Source organism: Strigops habroptila, chromosome 9, assembly GCF_004027225.2.
Source record: "Strigops habroptila isolate Jane chromosome 9, bStrHab1.2.pri, whole genome shotgun sequence".
NCBI lineage: Eukaryota > Metazoa > Chordata > Aves > Psittaciformes > Psittacidae > Strigops > Strigops habroptila.
In genome coordinates, this window is record NC_044285.2 from 20,136,475 (window position 1) to 20,153,089 (window position 16,615).

Below are 16,615 nucleotides of genomic sequence, written 5' to 3' on the forward strand. Positions count from 1 at the left end.
CCTGGCACGCTGGTAGCTGTTGCTACAACACAACCCTCCTTGTAACAACTTCTCCCTGCAGCAGCTCAGCACCTAAAACCACCCAGATGGGTGCCTTCCGGGTGCAGGCAGCCAGCCCTGCTGCTCCTTGCTGCAGGGATCAATTCCCCTTTAGAATCCCTTAGATGTCCCACTGCTGCTTCCATGGGGGCCAGCAGAGATGCCTGCCTAAAGGAATCCCTTGCAGACACCAGCCCACCCTCCCCATCCCCATCCCACTTTCATCCCACCTTCATCCCACCATCGCCTTATCTCCTTGTCCCAGCAATGCAGACCCAAGGAGGTGACTCAGTGGCTGGGTCCCAGTGGGGCCAAGTGGCTCTGGTGGTGACAGCACCTCATTTCCATGCCTTGGATGTGGGCATGGAAATGCTCTCCCCTCTCAACACGCTCCTCTGATGTTTCAAATGCTCAATTAACTTCTGAGGACCCACATCTTGGAGGTGCTGAGTGGCTTTGGGCCTCAGCTCTTCCTTCGGGCTTCAGTTCTCCCTTGGGAATTATTCTTCTGAGCACAGAATAATTGCCTGCATAATTTGCTGATTAAACTTCACTTTCATCGTGACATTGGATTGATGGTGCTTTAAGACAAGGGATGTTCTGCCCCAAGCCTTTCAGGGTACCCACAGAGGCTCCTGTGCCTTGCACCCACTGAGGCATCCCGCATCCACCCGCTGCAGCATCCTGCATCCACCTGCTGCCGCATCCTGCATCCACCTCTCCTCCGGTGCTTGTTCAGGAACAAAGAGTCGATGTAAGTCAATGGAGCCCATATCCCATGCCATCAATTTTTCATCAAGGAGCCGGTGGGAAGCGTGCAATTATCTGCCCCATCAATAATGCACAGTGCTGGCCTTGGCTCGCTGCTTCCCCTGCCCACACTGGAAGGTGCTGGCTTCAACCACAACTTTTCCAGGCTCAAACAACACCTGCAGAGGCTGGAAATCCATTCCCAGCCTTTAATCCCAGCCTAATGCTGCTCAGACCAACCCCCAGCCCAGATTCCTGTCTGTGCTCCCACTCCCACAGCAGCATCTGGGAACAGGGCCCCCTACACCTCCAATCTCAAATCCAACCACTGCACCTCTCCTTCCTGCAGGGGTCCGGGATGAAAGCCTGGGAATTCACATCTGAGATGATGGAAGCTTTGAAACTCCTGGCACTTGCTATTTATTTCTTAATATTGCTTTTTTCCTCCCCATCATTTCCAAGCCTCTGAAGCTTCCTCTGCCTTTAGAGCCTTTCATCCCCCTCCCCAAGCTGCCTCCCTCTGTCCCATATTTGCTTAGGCCAAGTTTTTTTTTCACTATTTACTTAACAAATTGCTCTCAGACACTTTGATGTATCCCATTAACTTTGACTGCTGCAATCGATTCATCTCGACACGTAGCAAAGCAATAAACCTCTGCAGGGGGAGGTGAGAAAGTGGCCAGAAGTAGGGTTTGCAAGAGGATTTTGGATGCCCATGGCATTGCCTGACCCCATCCCTGGCTGGGGAGGGGACAGAAATGTACCCCGGAGACAGGCTGAGGACGGGCTTAACTCATTGCACTTGTGAGCATCTGAGCCCCTGGCAGGGCATCAGCTTCTCCTGCAACACAATCTCCTTCCAGCTCAACAAATAACACGTCCCTGGATGAGTATTAAGCCAAATTCCGTAATTGTTATGAAGATGGGATAAGCTCAGATTTACATATCTGAGAAAATATATTGCTGCAGCGGCTTAGGGAGATCAGAGAGGGGGAAAATCCCATTTTCTCCTCTTTTCTGTAAGAAAAGCTCCTGGAACCATCAGGAGATAGGGATGCCTTCATTCCTCACCCATTCCCTTGGGACACTGGTACCAGCTGGGGCTGTGGGGCTGATAGGTCCCCAGTGCCCCCAACCCTTCCATGGGAACACACCGGTGGTCCTCAAACCCATCCTAGGTGGATGTATCAGTGGGGCAAATGGGGCTTTTTTCCCCCTCTACTTCCAAAAACCAAGTGTTTCCCTGGGGAACCCCAAATTCTGGGGGGATTTGCAGGTTCCCAAAGGGAAATAGGGAGAGTTTTAGCCCCGCACGCCTTGATAGGATGCACGAGCTGGCAAAAACAGCAAATAAATGGGGTTTTATCTGATTAAACCAAGGCTGAATTCCCTTCCCATGCATGGGGGGGCTGTGCTGAGGGGTGTATATTAGCCAAAGCATTACAATTCAATTTAGGAGCTAATTGGATTGCATTGAAAAGCGCTTCATCTGAGCCCCGTTCCATTTAATAGAGACACCACAGCTCCTGTTCTCTTCCTAACTGGAATGTTGATTTTAGGGCCGGTGATTACCATCGCTATCCGGCTCCGGGCCCAGCTGCCGACTGCTGATACCGTGTTGTACAAGGAAATAAAAGCCTCTGGATTACACTGGATAACTCAGGGAAGAAAGATGCTCCGTGTGGAGCCGGCTGCTCCCTCCCGCCTGCCTGCTCCTTCAAGATAAGGCTTACGAAAGCGGTTGTGCCACCAGCAGGGACCGCGATTCCGCTGCGAGTCGCTGCTGGGTTAGTTTCCTCAAAGAAAAAGGGGGGAAAAAGAGGGAAATAAAAGGAAATCGCTGGCTGGGAGGGGTGGGATGACTTCTGAGAGCCCTTGGCTCCTCCAAAACACTTTCCCCCCATCCCGCTGAACGGAGATGATTTCGGGAGGGATGGGAACGACTGAAGTGATGTTCCCAAGTGATGTCCTGCTGCTGCTGGTGACCAGAGAGGTCAGCAGAGCCTCGTGGGGTGGGTCTGTGCTCCCAGCATCGAGCAGAGCATCCCCCAGCACTGCTGCACACCCGTGACCACAGGCTGGGGCCAGACCTAAAAAAGTCTGCTCCTGATATCAAAATATGAGGGAAACAGGTTACCACGGGGCTCCCGCTGGGTCTTTGCTGGTTCTTTTTCTCCTGGGAAAACATTCTCATCTGTGTTTTAGGATAAACACATTTCCAACAGCTGGGGATGTGGAGAAGTGCAGAAATATCCCTAGAATACCCCAGTGCCAGCAGGAGACTTGGCAGCTCCTTGAAGAGTCTGTTTTCCAAGCACACCATTCAAAACCTGTGCCTGGGACCCCCATAGCCTCATGTTTAAAGTGCTCTCAAAGCATTTTCATCCCCTAGCTATGAAAAACAAGCGGTTTCCTAGGGGTAAACCCCAAGCAAACCTGATGATGGGCTGCTGTGACTTGCCCTTGGCCTGGGAAGGGAGGTTATTGCCATCTATTTCCATGTGTGTTCATGGATTGACTGGATTTGCTGATAAAACGCCCTTTGCACTTCAGCAGTGAGCATAAATCCATCAACACTCCAAGCCACTGTGCTGAGAGCAGCCAGAGCCGTGCAGCATCCACTGCCCAGAGCACCCGTTGCCCTCAGCACCCATTGCTCTCAGCACCCACCACCTTCAGCATCTCCCCAGGTCCCATCCTTCATTAAGTAGCACCAGGAAAGGCTGAGAAGCCACTAAAGGAGGACGGATGAGCCCGTCAGTGCTCTCTTCACTGAGGGTTTAGCAGTGCTGCCAGGACTGCCTTGGGGCAGGACACACAGGGGCGCACATATGCCAACACACCCCCCAAACACACAGAAAATGGTGTTTTGCTGCCAGTTTTCCCTTTTCCCCTGCTCTGGCTCTGTGCTGAGGTCCCTGCTCCATACTCCGCGCAGTCGCAGCCACTCAGCCCCACACAGGAGAAGCAGGCGCTGAGCCCCGTTCCGGGGTGCTGGCGCACCCATGGGTGCCCACCTCACCCTGGGCAGCGCAGAGCGGCGCATCCTCAGCGCAGCCGTGCCCCGCTCCTGCCTGCTTCCCGGATGCTTCCAGCCCCGGCACCAGCGGCCGGCACCCAGGGCTCGGCAGGGCGGCGGGGCTGGCGCTAGATGGGGCTGGAGCACCTCGGCCGTGCGGCAGCCTTCGGCCGTGGAGCATCCTCAGCCCGCGCAGCATCCTCAGCCCGCGCAGCATCCTCAGCCCGCGCAGCATCCTCAACCCTTGTAGCATCCTCGGCCCCAGCAGCACCCTCGGCCCCAGCAGCATCTTCACCCGCTTGCAGCATCTTTATCCCCTGCAGCACCCTCTCCCCTTGCAGCATCCTCTCCCCTCACAGCATCCTTTTCCTTTGCAGCATCACCATCCTTTGCATCCTCCTTGCCCCTTGCAGCACCCATTGGCCCTTGCAGCACCCATTGGCCCTTGCAGCACTTTCATGCCTTACAGCACCCTCTCCCCTTTGCAGCACCCTCTACCTTTGCAGCACCCTTTTCACTTGCAGCATCCTCAACCTTCACATCTCCTTCACCCTCACAGCACCCTCATCGTTCTCACCCCTCTCTCTCCTTGCCCTTTGCAGGCCCAAGGCATCGCTGGGCTCAGCAGTGCTGTACCAGCCCCCTCTCAGCTCACTGAGGTAGAAGACATTGCTCAGCAGGCACAGGAGCCCCCATCATCCTCAGAGGAAGCTTCCTGGAGGAATGCTGGACCCATTTCCACCCAACAGCTGGAAATGGGTCCAGCAAAGGATCCAAAATGCTGCTGGCAAGCAAGAAATCCTGCTCCCCACCCCTGCTGCCTGTTCTACCATGACACAATGTGTTTTGGGGCTCATGTGGTGGAGCTGATGGCACACGTGGAGCAAAACACCAGTAAGGCAAAAAGAACAAGTGACATTTACTTCTCCCAGCCCCACAAGAGGCCCCTTGGCTTGTAAACCCCTGATGTTGGCAGCTCAGGGGAATGTGGGTGATGGGAGCAGGGAAAGAAAGGCTGGAAGAAGCAGCAAATGTTTGAAGAGGTTGGAGAAAATGATGCCCTAATCGTTAAGTGCTGCTTGTAAATTATTCATCGACTAGTAAGAGAGGCACAAATCTATTCAGTGAGAGGGCAGGAGGGTAGGAAAACACAGTGAGGCTGAGCCCAGCCTAAACCCCAGCCCAGAGTCAGAAAGCAGAAATCAGCCTGACACCTTGGTAAGCCCAAGGGGGGAGCCTAATGTCCCAAACCCAGAGGCTTTTCTGCCTCTGTGGGACAGGGCAGGGTTACCCCATCTCCTATAATATTCCTCATCGCTTTGTGCTCCTCATCCTCCCCCCTGTCTTTAATGAAGGCATTAACAAGCAGGACCTCAAAAGCCGCAGGGTAGGGATGGGGGATCCGGGTTTGATCAGTGGGAGTGGAGTGGAGAGAAGTGACAGGGCTGTGATCAGCCGCCTGCTCCCCCCCAGAGCAGAGCTGCTGCCGGGGGGGCTGTCATGTCCCGACTCCCTCCTGCACCAAGCTCCATTAGTGGGGTGTCAGCCCTGATTCCCAGGGCTGTCAGGAGATGGGCTTTCCAGGCCTTCCCAAGCAACCCCCCTGCGCCGCAGTGCAAGTGGACTGAAAATAATCTGTGCTATAGGGGAAGAAAAAAGCAAAAGGAAGAAAACCGCTGTCAAAGCTTGGGGGTGTGTGTGTGTGTGGAAATAATAACCCTCCCAGCAATGCTTTCTAGTCTTTTTAGCCTGCTCAGGCTGGGCAGGGCTTGTGCAAACCCTCTCTGGGCTTCACTGCCCCACTCAGGCTTTCAAATTGGATGCTGGAAGCATCCTTCAAGCCACTTCCCACCCTCTCTGCTGTATCGGCGCAGGGATGCTCATGTGAGCTGAATTTGAGGCTGCTTGGAGCATCAGCACAAGCAAAGAGCAAAGCCAGGGGTGAAAACACATCACACAGACCATGTAGTGATGCCAGGGCAGACTCCTGAAGGGTGTTTGGCTTTCTCTGGAGCCCCGGGGTAATTCAGTCCATCAAACTTGGCCCTCGCATCCTCATCACATTGAGGTTGTGCTGCGGTACCCGCCTCCTCACGCCCCATTATGGGTTTCCATTAGCCTGGGCATAAAGCAACCACAGAAAGGGAAGTCATAAAGCTCAGTGGAGGAATTAAAACAGCTGGAGGAAAACCAAATAGCTGCTCTGTATTTTTCTTTTTATGGCTGTTATTTGATTGCTAATTTTCCTCCTGCTTTGCAGCCTGAATCACAGGGACAGGGATTAGGGTGAAGGTGGGGTTTGGGCAGCTGCTGATGGGGAAATAACTGGGCTTTTGGGCAGTGCAAGACTCTCTCCCCCCCTTCGCTCTCAGCTATTTAATAAGCAGAATTGGGGTTTAACGACCTGTTATTTTTGAAGCCAGATGGCTTAAAGTACAGGAAGATATTAGGACCACGAGGGCTGGGTTTAAATCCATCCAAGGGCTCCATTTATCAACACAAAGGAGGAGGAGAGCAGCTGCTTTTTCTTTTTCATGGAGCCAAAAGGTATGAGCTGGAGGTGCCTGGGGTCTCCCAACAGAATACAGCCATAAAAGGAGAGAATTTGCTAAATGGATTTGGGATTGAGCGATCAGATCGAAGCTGGTGCATCCAGGCTGCCCCCAGCAAGGTGATGGGATGCTGTCTCCCCTCCAGTCCCTGTGACCCCCAAACCAGCCAGAATCAGGGATGTCGGCACTGATGGAAAGACCCCTCCATGGGCACAACACACAGAGAGATTAAAATCGGGGGTTTATGCCAGTTTTGCACTGTTACAGGTGCCTTTGGGGGGGCTGGCAGGGTGATGCAGCTGGCACAGCATCACTGCCCACTCTCGTGGGTTCTTACCTGACAATAAAGTGGGTTCACGGGGGCTGCCCGCAGCTCTTTGCCCCTCTTGAGTGTGCTGCCAGTGGTGGGGTCCAGGCTGGGGAGAATATCGCTGCCTGATGGGGTCAGGAACGCCGCTGGGCTCTGGGGAGGGAGAGGCAATGGTCTATAGGATGGATGGATGCAGTGACAGTGACAAGGAGATGGCACCACCACATGTCCAGCCTGGAGAAGAGAAGCTGCGTGGGGACCTCATAGCAACCTTCTAATATTTGAAGGGGGCCTACAAGAATGCTGGAGAGGGACTCTTCATCAGGGACTGTGGTGATAGGACAAGGGGTGATGGGTTCAGGCTTAAAGAGGGGAGATTGAGATGAGCTCTTGGGCAGAAGCTCTTCCCTGTGAGGGTGCTGAGGCGCTGGCACAGGGTGCCCAGAGAAGCTGTGGCTGCCCCATCCCTGGCAGTGTTCAAGGCCAGGTTGGACACAGGGACTTGGAGCAACCTGCTCTAGTGGAAGGTGTCCCTGCCCGTGGCAGGGGTTGGAACTGGATGAGCTTTAAAGTCCTTTCCAACTCAAACCATTCGATGATTCTATGTCCCCTGACCCACCAGCCACATCCCCAATATGCCACCAGGACCAGCGTGATGGGAAAGAGCTGTGGGTTGGCCATGCTCAGCTCCTCTTTTCAAGGCGGAAACAGCAGGTCTATGCCCAGCCCAGCCCATCTCTCCCCTTCCCGGGGCAGGCAGGAGGTGGGTGCCCAGGTCCTGTGGGTGCAAAGGGATGCTAAAAGCCACTGTGCTGCTGGTCACTGGGTGCCTGGCGGATAAGGCACCTCCGGCACAGCAGCATCTCGTGCCAGACCCCCTGCCAGAAGCTGCTGGCAGCAGTAATATGATTTCCCTGCCCTTCATTTCCCTGCTCTGCACCCCGGTCTCCTCCCACCAGCCTGGCTTTTATAGACTCCCCTCTAATCCACTTAGAGGGGGAAGTTGGATCTAATGGAATAAACGATGGAGTGCGTGCGCTGCTCGCTGCCGCCTCCGATAGCAAGGTCATGCACAGGGACCCTCTCCATGGTCTGGCCATCCCGGCTCCCAGTATGGGGGCAGGTTTGGGTGATGGGGACCAGCCTTGCTGCTGGGATCGTTGCACCAAGGCACAGCACCCCAGCACCCACCTATTTCACCACCCTTGTTTTCCTCCTGCCTCCCCACCTCCCAGATGCTCCCTTCCTTTCTCCAGATGAGCAATCAGGCTGGGCTCCCTCTCCAAATGAGCTGTGGGCATGGGCAGCAGTGAAGTGGCCCTCACTGTGTATTACTCCGTGCCTGCACCCAGCCTCGCCTGGTTAGTGCAGCTAATGAGAGCAGGGAGCACCCCTCCCCTCTGAGGAGGTGTCCAGAGGCATCCTCGTGCCCTTCCCCATTGCTGCCTCATTAACATCATCAGCATCAGCATCCCTTGTGCCGCCGCATTTCATTATGCCGCCAGCCTCGACCTCAACCCAGCTCCTCCAGCATCAAAGCCGGGGTGAAGCTGCCCCCCGCCCCACCACTCTCCCCCTCCATGGGGAATAACATCATGCAAAATGCAACAGTTTAGGCTCTGTCTGCAATTACAGGGGCCGGCAGACAGCTGCTGCCCACCGTGCCGTGCCGGAGCCATGGCCAGCCCGGCCCCACCACCGCGGCCCATCGGAGAGCTGCTCGCTGGAGCACACGTGCTCTTAATTCAATTAGCGCTGCCCTGAACACTCCCCTGGGAATGGCAGGAGGAAACCAACAAGTTCTCCTTAACAAAGACATTCCCTGCTTTTTTTTCCTATTGGATCCTCGCTGGCTCGGCTTTCCTTGTATAACACAGCTCCCAGCCGGCAGCGATGCCATAACGCCTCTCGTAACCCGCAATGCAAGAAGAGGAAGGGGTTCTGTGCTTGATTGGCAGGTGTCAATCAAAAGCTGGCAAGCAAGAGCAGTTCAGCTCTGCTGAAAGCCCTCAGAAGGTTTACTGGCTCACGGAGAGAAGATGCTTCCCCTAAACCAGCTTTTCACCAGCTCCTGCATCTCCTGGAATGGGGTTTGGGGGATGCAACCCTCAATTTTGGTGCTCACAGAGGACCAACCCATCCAGACAGGCTGAAACAACGGGAAACACATGGCAATTCCCTGCTTTTCAACGCAAGTGTAAACCCGTCTTTCTGCCAGCCCAAAAGGGGGTTTGATGGCGGGGCTGGCACGGTGACAACTTACACCCCAGCGCTGTGACAATTTACACCAGGCGCCGATCTGCTTCTGCTTTTAAATGGCAGCAATTACATAAATTAAGGCTGTTTAGGCAATGCTATAGCCAGCCTGTTGATTTTTTTTCCCCCTTGCCTGGAATAAAACAGCTCCAGCTTTTCCCTTTCTATCAGAGGCTGTCACCACGTCCCCAGACCCCATCTCGAGTGACAGGAGCAAAAGCGGGTGGCAAAGGCTTGAGGTGATCCCAAAGGTCCCAAGTGCCGAGTTAATGGGCTGAGCAAAGGTCGTGCCAAAAAAAGGTGTAAAACAAGGCCGGTTAAAAAACAGGGGCAATGAATAAATCCCTTAGGAATAAAGATGCCTCCGGTGTGTATTTCCCAGCCCTTGGCTGGGGCTCAGCATTCCCTGGGCACGTCGGGGACCACATCCTGCTGCGCCTGCACGTGAATTTGCCACTGGTTATTTCATGGTCAAACTCAGCTTTCCTGGGTAAGACACCAGATTTGGGGTGGGACTAGAAGAAGGAAGGGAAAACAGGAGCCCTGCTTTGATCCACAGGCTGGTATGGAGGTGGATGAAGTCGGAAGGGAGGTGAATGCAGTCGGCTGCAGGTTTTCCGCCTACAACCCGTTTTGAGCTGTTAATTTGCTCAAACGCTGGCGTTTTGCTGAAGTCTTTGATTTCTTTGTCTCCCTGAGATGATCAAAGTCTTTTGTTCCTGGTTGGGCTCCAGAGAGGGAGCGCAGGGGGATGAAGGCAGGGGGGAAAGGGGCTGGGTGGAGGCAAACCAGGGGGTCTCGGTGCCTTTACCAGGGTGGCTGCAACCCAGCACTGCCCTTTCCCTGGGATAACACGATTCCTCTTTGCTCAGCCCTGGTGTCAGGGCTCTTGGCTTTTAATAAAGCAGCTGCTCCAAACCCTTTCCCCGCGGCTATTACAAATGGAGCAGTGTTTTGAGACCCTGCCTGTTTACGGGAAGCCCCTTATCCTTAGAAAGCTGTGGTGCTGAGGTCGTTCTCTTGGTGTGGAGGGTTGATGTGAGCATCTGAAGCTCAGGAGCATCCAGAGCCTTGGTAGGAGTTGGTGAAATCCCTGCAGAGGGGGCACAGATTTATGCCTGTCTCCTGGTGCGCCATGGAGTACAGATGGCCCAGGGTTTATTTAGCTGTTGTTTGTTATAAAAAGCCCAGCCAATCTAGGTTATACATTTTCAGCTCTCTGCATTAAAATAAAGAATAAGAAAAGAAACAAGATGAGCTTGGTGAATCTGTTCTCCTTTGCCAAGTGGCTGGGGAGAGCTGCAGGGCAGGATGGGCAGGGATGCTGCTGCTGTCTTTGCCTCTTGCCCACCATTTGGCTCCTTCTTGCCATCCTAAAGCTGAACTCAGGACTAATCCATGAGCTGAGGACTTGGCAATCCAGCTTTCAACATCCCTTGAAACCTGTGGCTGCCTCAAGGGGGAGAGAAGCTCTGCCCTTGCAACATCTCCCCTGCCCTCCAGGCTGTGCTTTCAGGGTGCTGGGGATCACAGGCAGCCATCTGGGCCATCATCCATAGAAAATCCCGACTTCCAGGGAAGGACCAAGGGTCTTGGAAAAGGCAGAAGGAGCCAAACCTGCCCTCACCGTGCTCGATAGCATCGCTCATTGATTTGCATCACTCTGGATCTTTCTGCTGTGAGATGAATTAACCAGATGCGGACCCAAGGCTGGCGCTGGCTCTCCTGCTTTTTGTCTCCACTCCCTCTCTTACATATATTAGGGAAGACAGGGCTGGAGGGGGGAAAGGGAGAGGCTGGGGAAGAGGAGAAGAAATCCCCTCGCAGCTCCCAGATCAAAACAATAATCAGCTAAATGAATTCCGCAGCATTTTCCCGCATGACTGCGAGTGATAATTTAGTGCAGCAGCCAGCTGGAAGCAAAAGGATTAATTCTGCACTTAGTGACACCCATGTGGATAATTCATCACATGCAGACCCCTTGCCGCTGACCCCCCTGGGCAATCACTGCAAAGCCCCCCACCAGCCGGCCCTGGCCCCAACGCAGCTCCCTGGGGATAAGGAGGATGCGGTCACCAGCCCAGCATCCAGACCTGTCCCACATTCATGTTATGGACAGGATTTCTCTTTGCAGATGGGAGCAGAGCCTGGTGGCTGCAGTAATTTAATTGATCAGGCTCATGGCCACATCCCAACCTGCCCACAGAACAGTCCTGGAGCCAAGGGTTAGCGGAGTTCTCTCCTCCATGGGAAAAGCAGCCAAACTCCCTCCCTGCTGTGACATCCCTGGGGAGCACAAACGCTGAAGGATGAAGACAGCTGGACATTTGTCACCGTGGTTAACCAGCCTGGCCCTTCTCTGCACTGAGACGGCGAACAGCCTCTCTCAAATACCCAGACTGTGCCCTGCCTGCTTCCCTGCCTCCAGCTGGAACGTCCCAGGAATACGAGCACATGCCAAGAGCCTTGGGAAAGTGGTGGATGTGTGAGGGTAAGAATGATGCTGCTTTTTCCAGCTGTCCAGTGACACAATCCAGAGCCCTGAGACAACAGGCACAAGGGATAAAACCCGGATCCAGCCCAGCTGATGCCCACGTGAGAGGTTTGGAGAGAGAGTAACAGCTCTAAAGAGCCCTGTCCCTGTTCCCATCCCTGCTTGCGTTGGTGTTCTCCATCCCCAGCATCTCACCTCTGATCGAAGGAGCTGCAGGCAGAGCCCCACGGTCGGGATGGCTCCAGTTGTGGTTTTGAGATCTGTGCCCTGGGGAGGCAGAAGAAGGGTCAGAGCATCTACTGCAGCTTTCAGAGGCTTTGGCATCACCCAGGTGCCATTCAGAGGCCCAGAGCTAAGTTTCAGAGCAGAGACCCCATCTTCCCATGGGATGCTCGGGCCTCTGCACCATGCTGCCTATGCAGATGTGAAGGTGGGATCTCCATCCCACCATCCCAGCAGCTATAGGGACCATCACCTATAGGTACCACCACCGTGCCACCCTGCCCAGCATCACCCTGAGCTCACCTGCATGGCGAGGCCATCCACACGCATCCCGCCACTCCGTGCCGCCAGCTCCCGGAATACACGGCTAGTGAGAGGCAGCACCGAGTATCCCACAGGAACAAGGGTGCCTGGAGCATCCCACACTGGGGAAGGGGCAAGAGCAGCTGGCTGGAGGCATGGCAGCCCAGGAGTGTCCCTGGCCAGACCCAGGGATGAGGGAGAGCATCTTCAGTGGGGTCCCGGACTCACTGGCTTTGTATGGATAATATTCGATAGCCAAGGCGGTGTCTTCGGAGAAGATAGTGGCCACATCCCGGCCTTGGAAGAGGAAGGAGCTGTCCCAGGTTGGCTGCTCTGGGTGCCCGGCTGCTCGGGACATCTTAGGAGACAACAGGAAAATTATCTTTCAGATACCTTCTCTCTCTAGAGATAAAGAAGCAGAGAGAGACAACAGAGAGGAGAGACGGGAGTAAAGAAAAGCACAACTTGTGCAGCTGTATCTCATCCCTGGCTCCAAAGCAACCCTGAATCCCAGTTGCTTGGACTGTTTTTCACTGGGTCTTCAAGCTTGGCTTCTTCTTTTTGGCTAATCCCTGCCAGCATCTTCCCCTTGCAGAGCCAGAGGAGGAAAACAGCACATGGACCAGCTACCCGTGGTGGGAAGAGCCTGGCGGATGAGCCGCACTGACTCCAGGGTGAGCCTTTAGATATCTATTGGGCAACCTGGTGCTCACATGTAGGAAAGGGATCATATACAGACCCCAAACGCCTGCTTGCGGCTCAGGTCCAGCTCACCCGACAGATATTGAACAGTGGGCAATATGTTTATCCCCTGGGCTGTGCTGGGCCGTTGCAAATGGCATCAGTCCATCCCCTCCAGCAGCTGCTCCCCTTTGCCTCCAGCTCTCCAAAGGTCAGCTCTAACACTGGCTGCCCAGCGCCAAAGAGTTATTGACAGCAGCTCCTGTTTAATGCTGTTACTGCATCCCCTCGGCCAGCATCGCCCAGCAGGGACGAAACGCTGATCGGCTTTTCTGCATCAGCACATTTCTGCTCTGTTGGGGAGGGTGGAAGAGCAGGGGGGGGTGTCCCTCTGCTTGTGTTTGGGATGCTAATGGGCATTATGCGCCTCGGAGACCCGCAGCAGTGCATTACCCAGCCATGGGGGCTGTTAGCAAAGGGAGTGAGGGGCTGGGATGCTTCAGAGCCCGAAAACACCTCCATGCTGGGCTGCATCGGGCATCACTTTAGTGCTGGCTCAGCACTGTGCTGGCTCTCTCAACCAGGGGCTTCCTGTCATCAGCTGGGACTTCTAGCTGGGATGCAGCTCACTTTGGCTGCAGGGAGACCAGTCTGTGCCTGGAAATCCTTAGGGAAAACTCACACGGCCAGGGGCAGCTCCCAGCAGCCGGATGCTGCTCAGCACCCTCCAGCCCACATCCCAGCACATGGGACTGCTCCATCAGCCTCACAAAGCCCGATTTGGTGGGGGAAATCTCCTAAACCCCACCAAAAGCCGCCTCCAGTTACTTTTCATGGCATGGCCCTGTTCAAAGCATTGCGAGCTGGTGCTGGTTCAGCCTCAGCAGGGAAGGGAAAAGTCAAACGTGGGAGCAGATTGTGAATTTGACCCCAATTGTCAGAGGTCCTGAGCCCACATGGCTCCTCTCACCAGGGCAAGGATGGGAGATGACATTCTCGATCCCCGCCCCCGGTTTTGGGGGTGGGTGGCAGGGAATGCTTGCCAGGGCCTGGCTGTCTCCCACCGGCTCAGTGGGACAGATGGATGCTCTGCGTTAGGGCATCAGAGCCAGTGCACTGATTTGGGCAGACGTCTTGGCACAGCAACCGCCTCTGCCAAGGGCCACCTGGAGAAACACAACAAAGGGGATGCAGAGGAGGAGGAGGTGCCTTCATCCCTCTTGGCTACTCCAGCTCATCTCCCAAAGGCTGGTTCAAAGGCAGCATCATTGGCATGAGTAGAGCTAGAGGTGGCCAAGCTCATAGCATCCCTCCTGCCTTCCCAAGGGATGGGGCCATGCTCTGGTCCTCACAGCTGCCTGTCTGACCCCAGAAAACAGCAAGAAGCTCCAGAAAAGTGGGTTAAACTGGGGCAGAAGAACCCAAAAGGAGATTTATCTCAGAGGGGACCAACATCACAAAGGCTTGAGCTTGGTGCTGGGAGGACAGATGCAGTGTGACTTTCAGTAGGAGGCACAGCCCAGTGCTCATCCATCCCATGGATTTGCCGTTGCCACCAGCATGTCCCTGCCCATGCAGGGGGCTTGGAACTAGATGATCTTAAGGTCCTTTCCAACCCAAATCATTCTATGATTCTATGATTCTATAACCCATCTGTTTTGGTGAGAAAGGGGCAGTTGGCCCAAGGAGAGCACCCCAGGAAGTTCTTGCAGGTGGGTCTGTGCGGGTCTCAGCTAACTCTTGGCCAGGAAGGGTTAACCAGGCAGGGAAGGGTTAACCACCACTGAAACCCCGCTACGTAAGAGGGGTGCCCTGCTGAAGGTGAACCCAAGCGCCGTTGTCTGCAGACACTGATGGAAACCGACAGGCGAGAGGACACGCTGGGCTGGCAGGAGTATCGAATCCCATTAGCCTGCCCAGGAGTTAGCTCAGGGAAAGCCATTAACCTCTGGAACTGGAGCAGCAATGCTCCCTCCTCCCAGCCTCCCCTTAACCTTTCCTTAGGAGTTCATCCTCCCCAGGAAGGAACCGCATCCTACAGGTGGGGAAACTGAGGCAGGAGACAGGACATTACGCAGCATCCCCAGGGAGAGCATCCTCAGGGATGTGCGAAGGCAGGCAGAGCCATGTGGGCACGGAGAGGAGGAGGAAGAGAAGGAGGAGGAGGCAGCAGCATGCACGCAGGCCAGATGGCCAGGTTTAATCACTCGTCCTCCCGCGTTGGGCTCCCACAGCTCCGTGCTGGCACTGCTGCCTCTGCCAGGGCTGTGGGGCTTGGCTTGGGCTCATCCCACAACTTCACAGGGGTTTGTGTGTGTATTTATCCACAGAAACCCACAGGAAATGCATTTCGGCTGTGGTTAGAGGAGAGAAATATCCCTGCTCTGTTTGGGAAGCCGCAGCCTTGGGATGCTGCATCCTACAGCAAAGAGATATGGGGATATAACACAGGGATAAGCACGTGGGAATTCCTTTCCTCATATCTGCTCATCCTCCAAACCCATTCCTGGGGCTGGGGGTGCTGGTTGCAGGGGGACCCCAAGTGGGTGCAGATCCAAAGCAGAGGGTCCCTGAATCTCCCCCCACCTCTCGCCTGCAAAGAACAACCCAGGGAGGTGGAGGGGTGTGGGGGGGAAGCAATAAACCAACAATTACTGCACTGAATGAAACGCACTAATGATTTTTATGGTAATTCCCCCCCTCCTGGGCCACGTGGCAGTTGCCCGCCCTCCTCTAGGTAATATTTTATGTATGGGCTCCCTGAACGTGTTGATACTGGGGCGTTTTGCTCCGAGATGATCTAAATTCAGCGCACGGGGGAGGAGGAGCGAGGTGGGGAAACGTGTGTGCACTGGTTGCAGGACCAGCTGCAGCCATCCCTCCAGGGCACCTGGACATCTGCCCTCGCCGCGCTTGTGGCTGGTGCTATTCAGAGGCGAAGGGATGGAGCAGCTCTGGGTTTGGAGGGCAGCAGCTTCACGGTGCCCCATCACACCTCCTCCCCGCCCCAGCATCCCGCCAGGCCCTTGCCTCTCCCTCCTCACCAGTTTTTGGCAGGGCACAGGAACAAAAGCGGGGCCCTCCTGCTCCCGATGATGCCTAAAGCATACGTTGCCCTAGCAACAGCTATTTTGATGATGTACATTGCTACCTCTCCCAGTGGTACTTGAGGCCCGGGGAAGAGAAGGTCTCTGCCTTCAAGAGGCAGCACTCGAGCTGGAGGCGAGAGCAGAGCAGGGGGAAAAATGAAGGACAAAGGCACAATCAAGGAGCTGCCTGTGAGTTTCTGCAGGCAGGGCTAGGTGGGTATAAGGACTGTGTGTTTGATGCTCAAAGCATCACTTTGTCCCTAAATCATGGGGTTCTCAGCTTCCCTGCTGAAGGAGGTGGGCTCATCGGTACCCAAGCGGATGGGTGTGCATCTCAACAGATGTAAAGGTTGGGCTTGATGATCTTAAAGGTCTTTTCCAACCGAGTTAATCCTATGATTCTATGTGCTCAGGCCTGTACCTGTGGGTAGCCATGGTTGGCAGCTCGGGCGATGCAGAAGGCTGCTGCTGGAGGGTCTGGGAATGTGATGGTGGTGGGGGTGATGCTGGGACAGCAGGTGGGATACTTCTCCCTGCGGTGCCTGATAAGTGATGGAAAAGAGGAGAATCAGCATGTGTGGGACCACATCCACTCCTGGCAAGCCAAGCACCATGGGATAGGGGCGATGGCACCAGGGTTGTCCCAAGCCCAGTGTCCCCCGCCCATGTCACCAACAGCCCCCCATGGCCATCACTCACTTGTACTCCTGAACATTGGTCACAACCCTGGCCACAGCCACCAGGGGCCCAGGAGGGGTGGCCAAAGGGGCTGACAGTCCCTGCAGCAGCACCTGTGGGTCCATGGTGAGGGACCAGAAGATATGGGAGGGGGAAGAAGCTGCCCTAAATCAGCATCAACAGCTACTGGAGCAGGAGGCCACATGCAGCAGCATCCTCCCC

General features: G+C 54.9%; 1 protein-coding gene across 1 annotated transcript in view; it reads right to left on the minus strand.

Moving 5' to 3' along the window:
* CCDC33 (coiled-coil domain containing 33) overlaps positions 1-16,615 on the minus strand; it is a 42,727-nt gene that overhangs the window by 5,878 nt on the left and 20,234 nt on the right. Inside the window, exons 8-13 of the mRNA XM_030498079.2 lie at positions 16,415-16,506; positions 16,137-16,257; positions 12,174-12,303; positions 11,946-12,067; positions 11,616-11,687; positions 6,698-6,823 (exon numbers count right to left, since the gene is read on the minus strand). Coding sequence (XP_030353939.1) covers positions 6,698-6,823; positions 11,616-11,687; positions 11,946-12,067; positions 12,174-12,303; positions 16,137-16,257; positions 16,415-16,506 — 663 coding nt within the window. The remainder of the gene's footprint in view (positions 1-6,697; positions 6,824-11,615; positions 11,688-11,945; positions 12,068-12,173; positions 12,304-16,136; positions 16,258-16,414; positions 16,507-16,615) is intronic.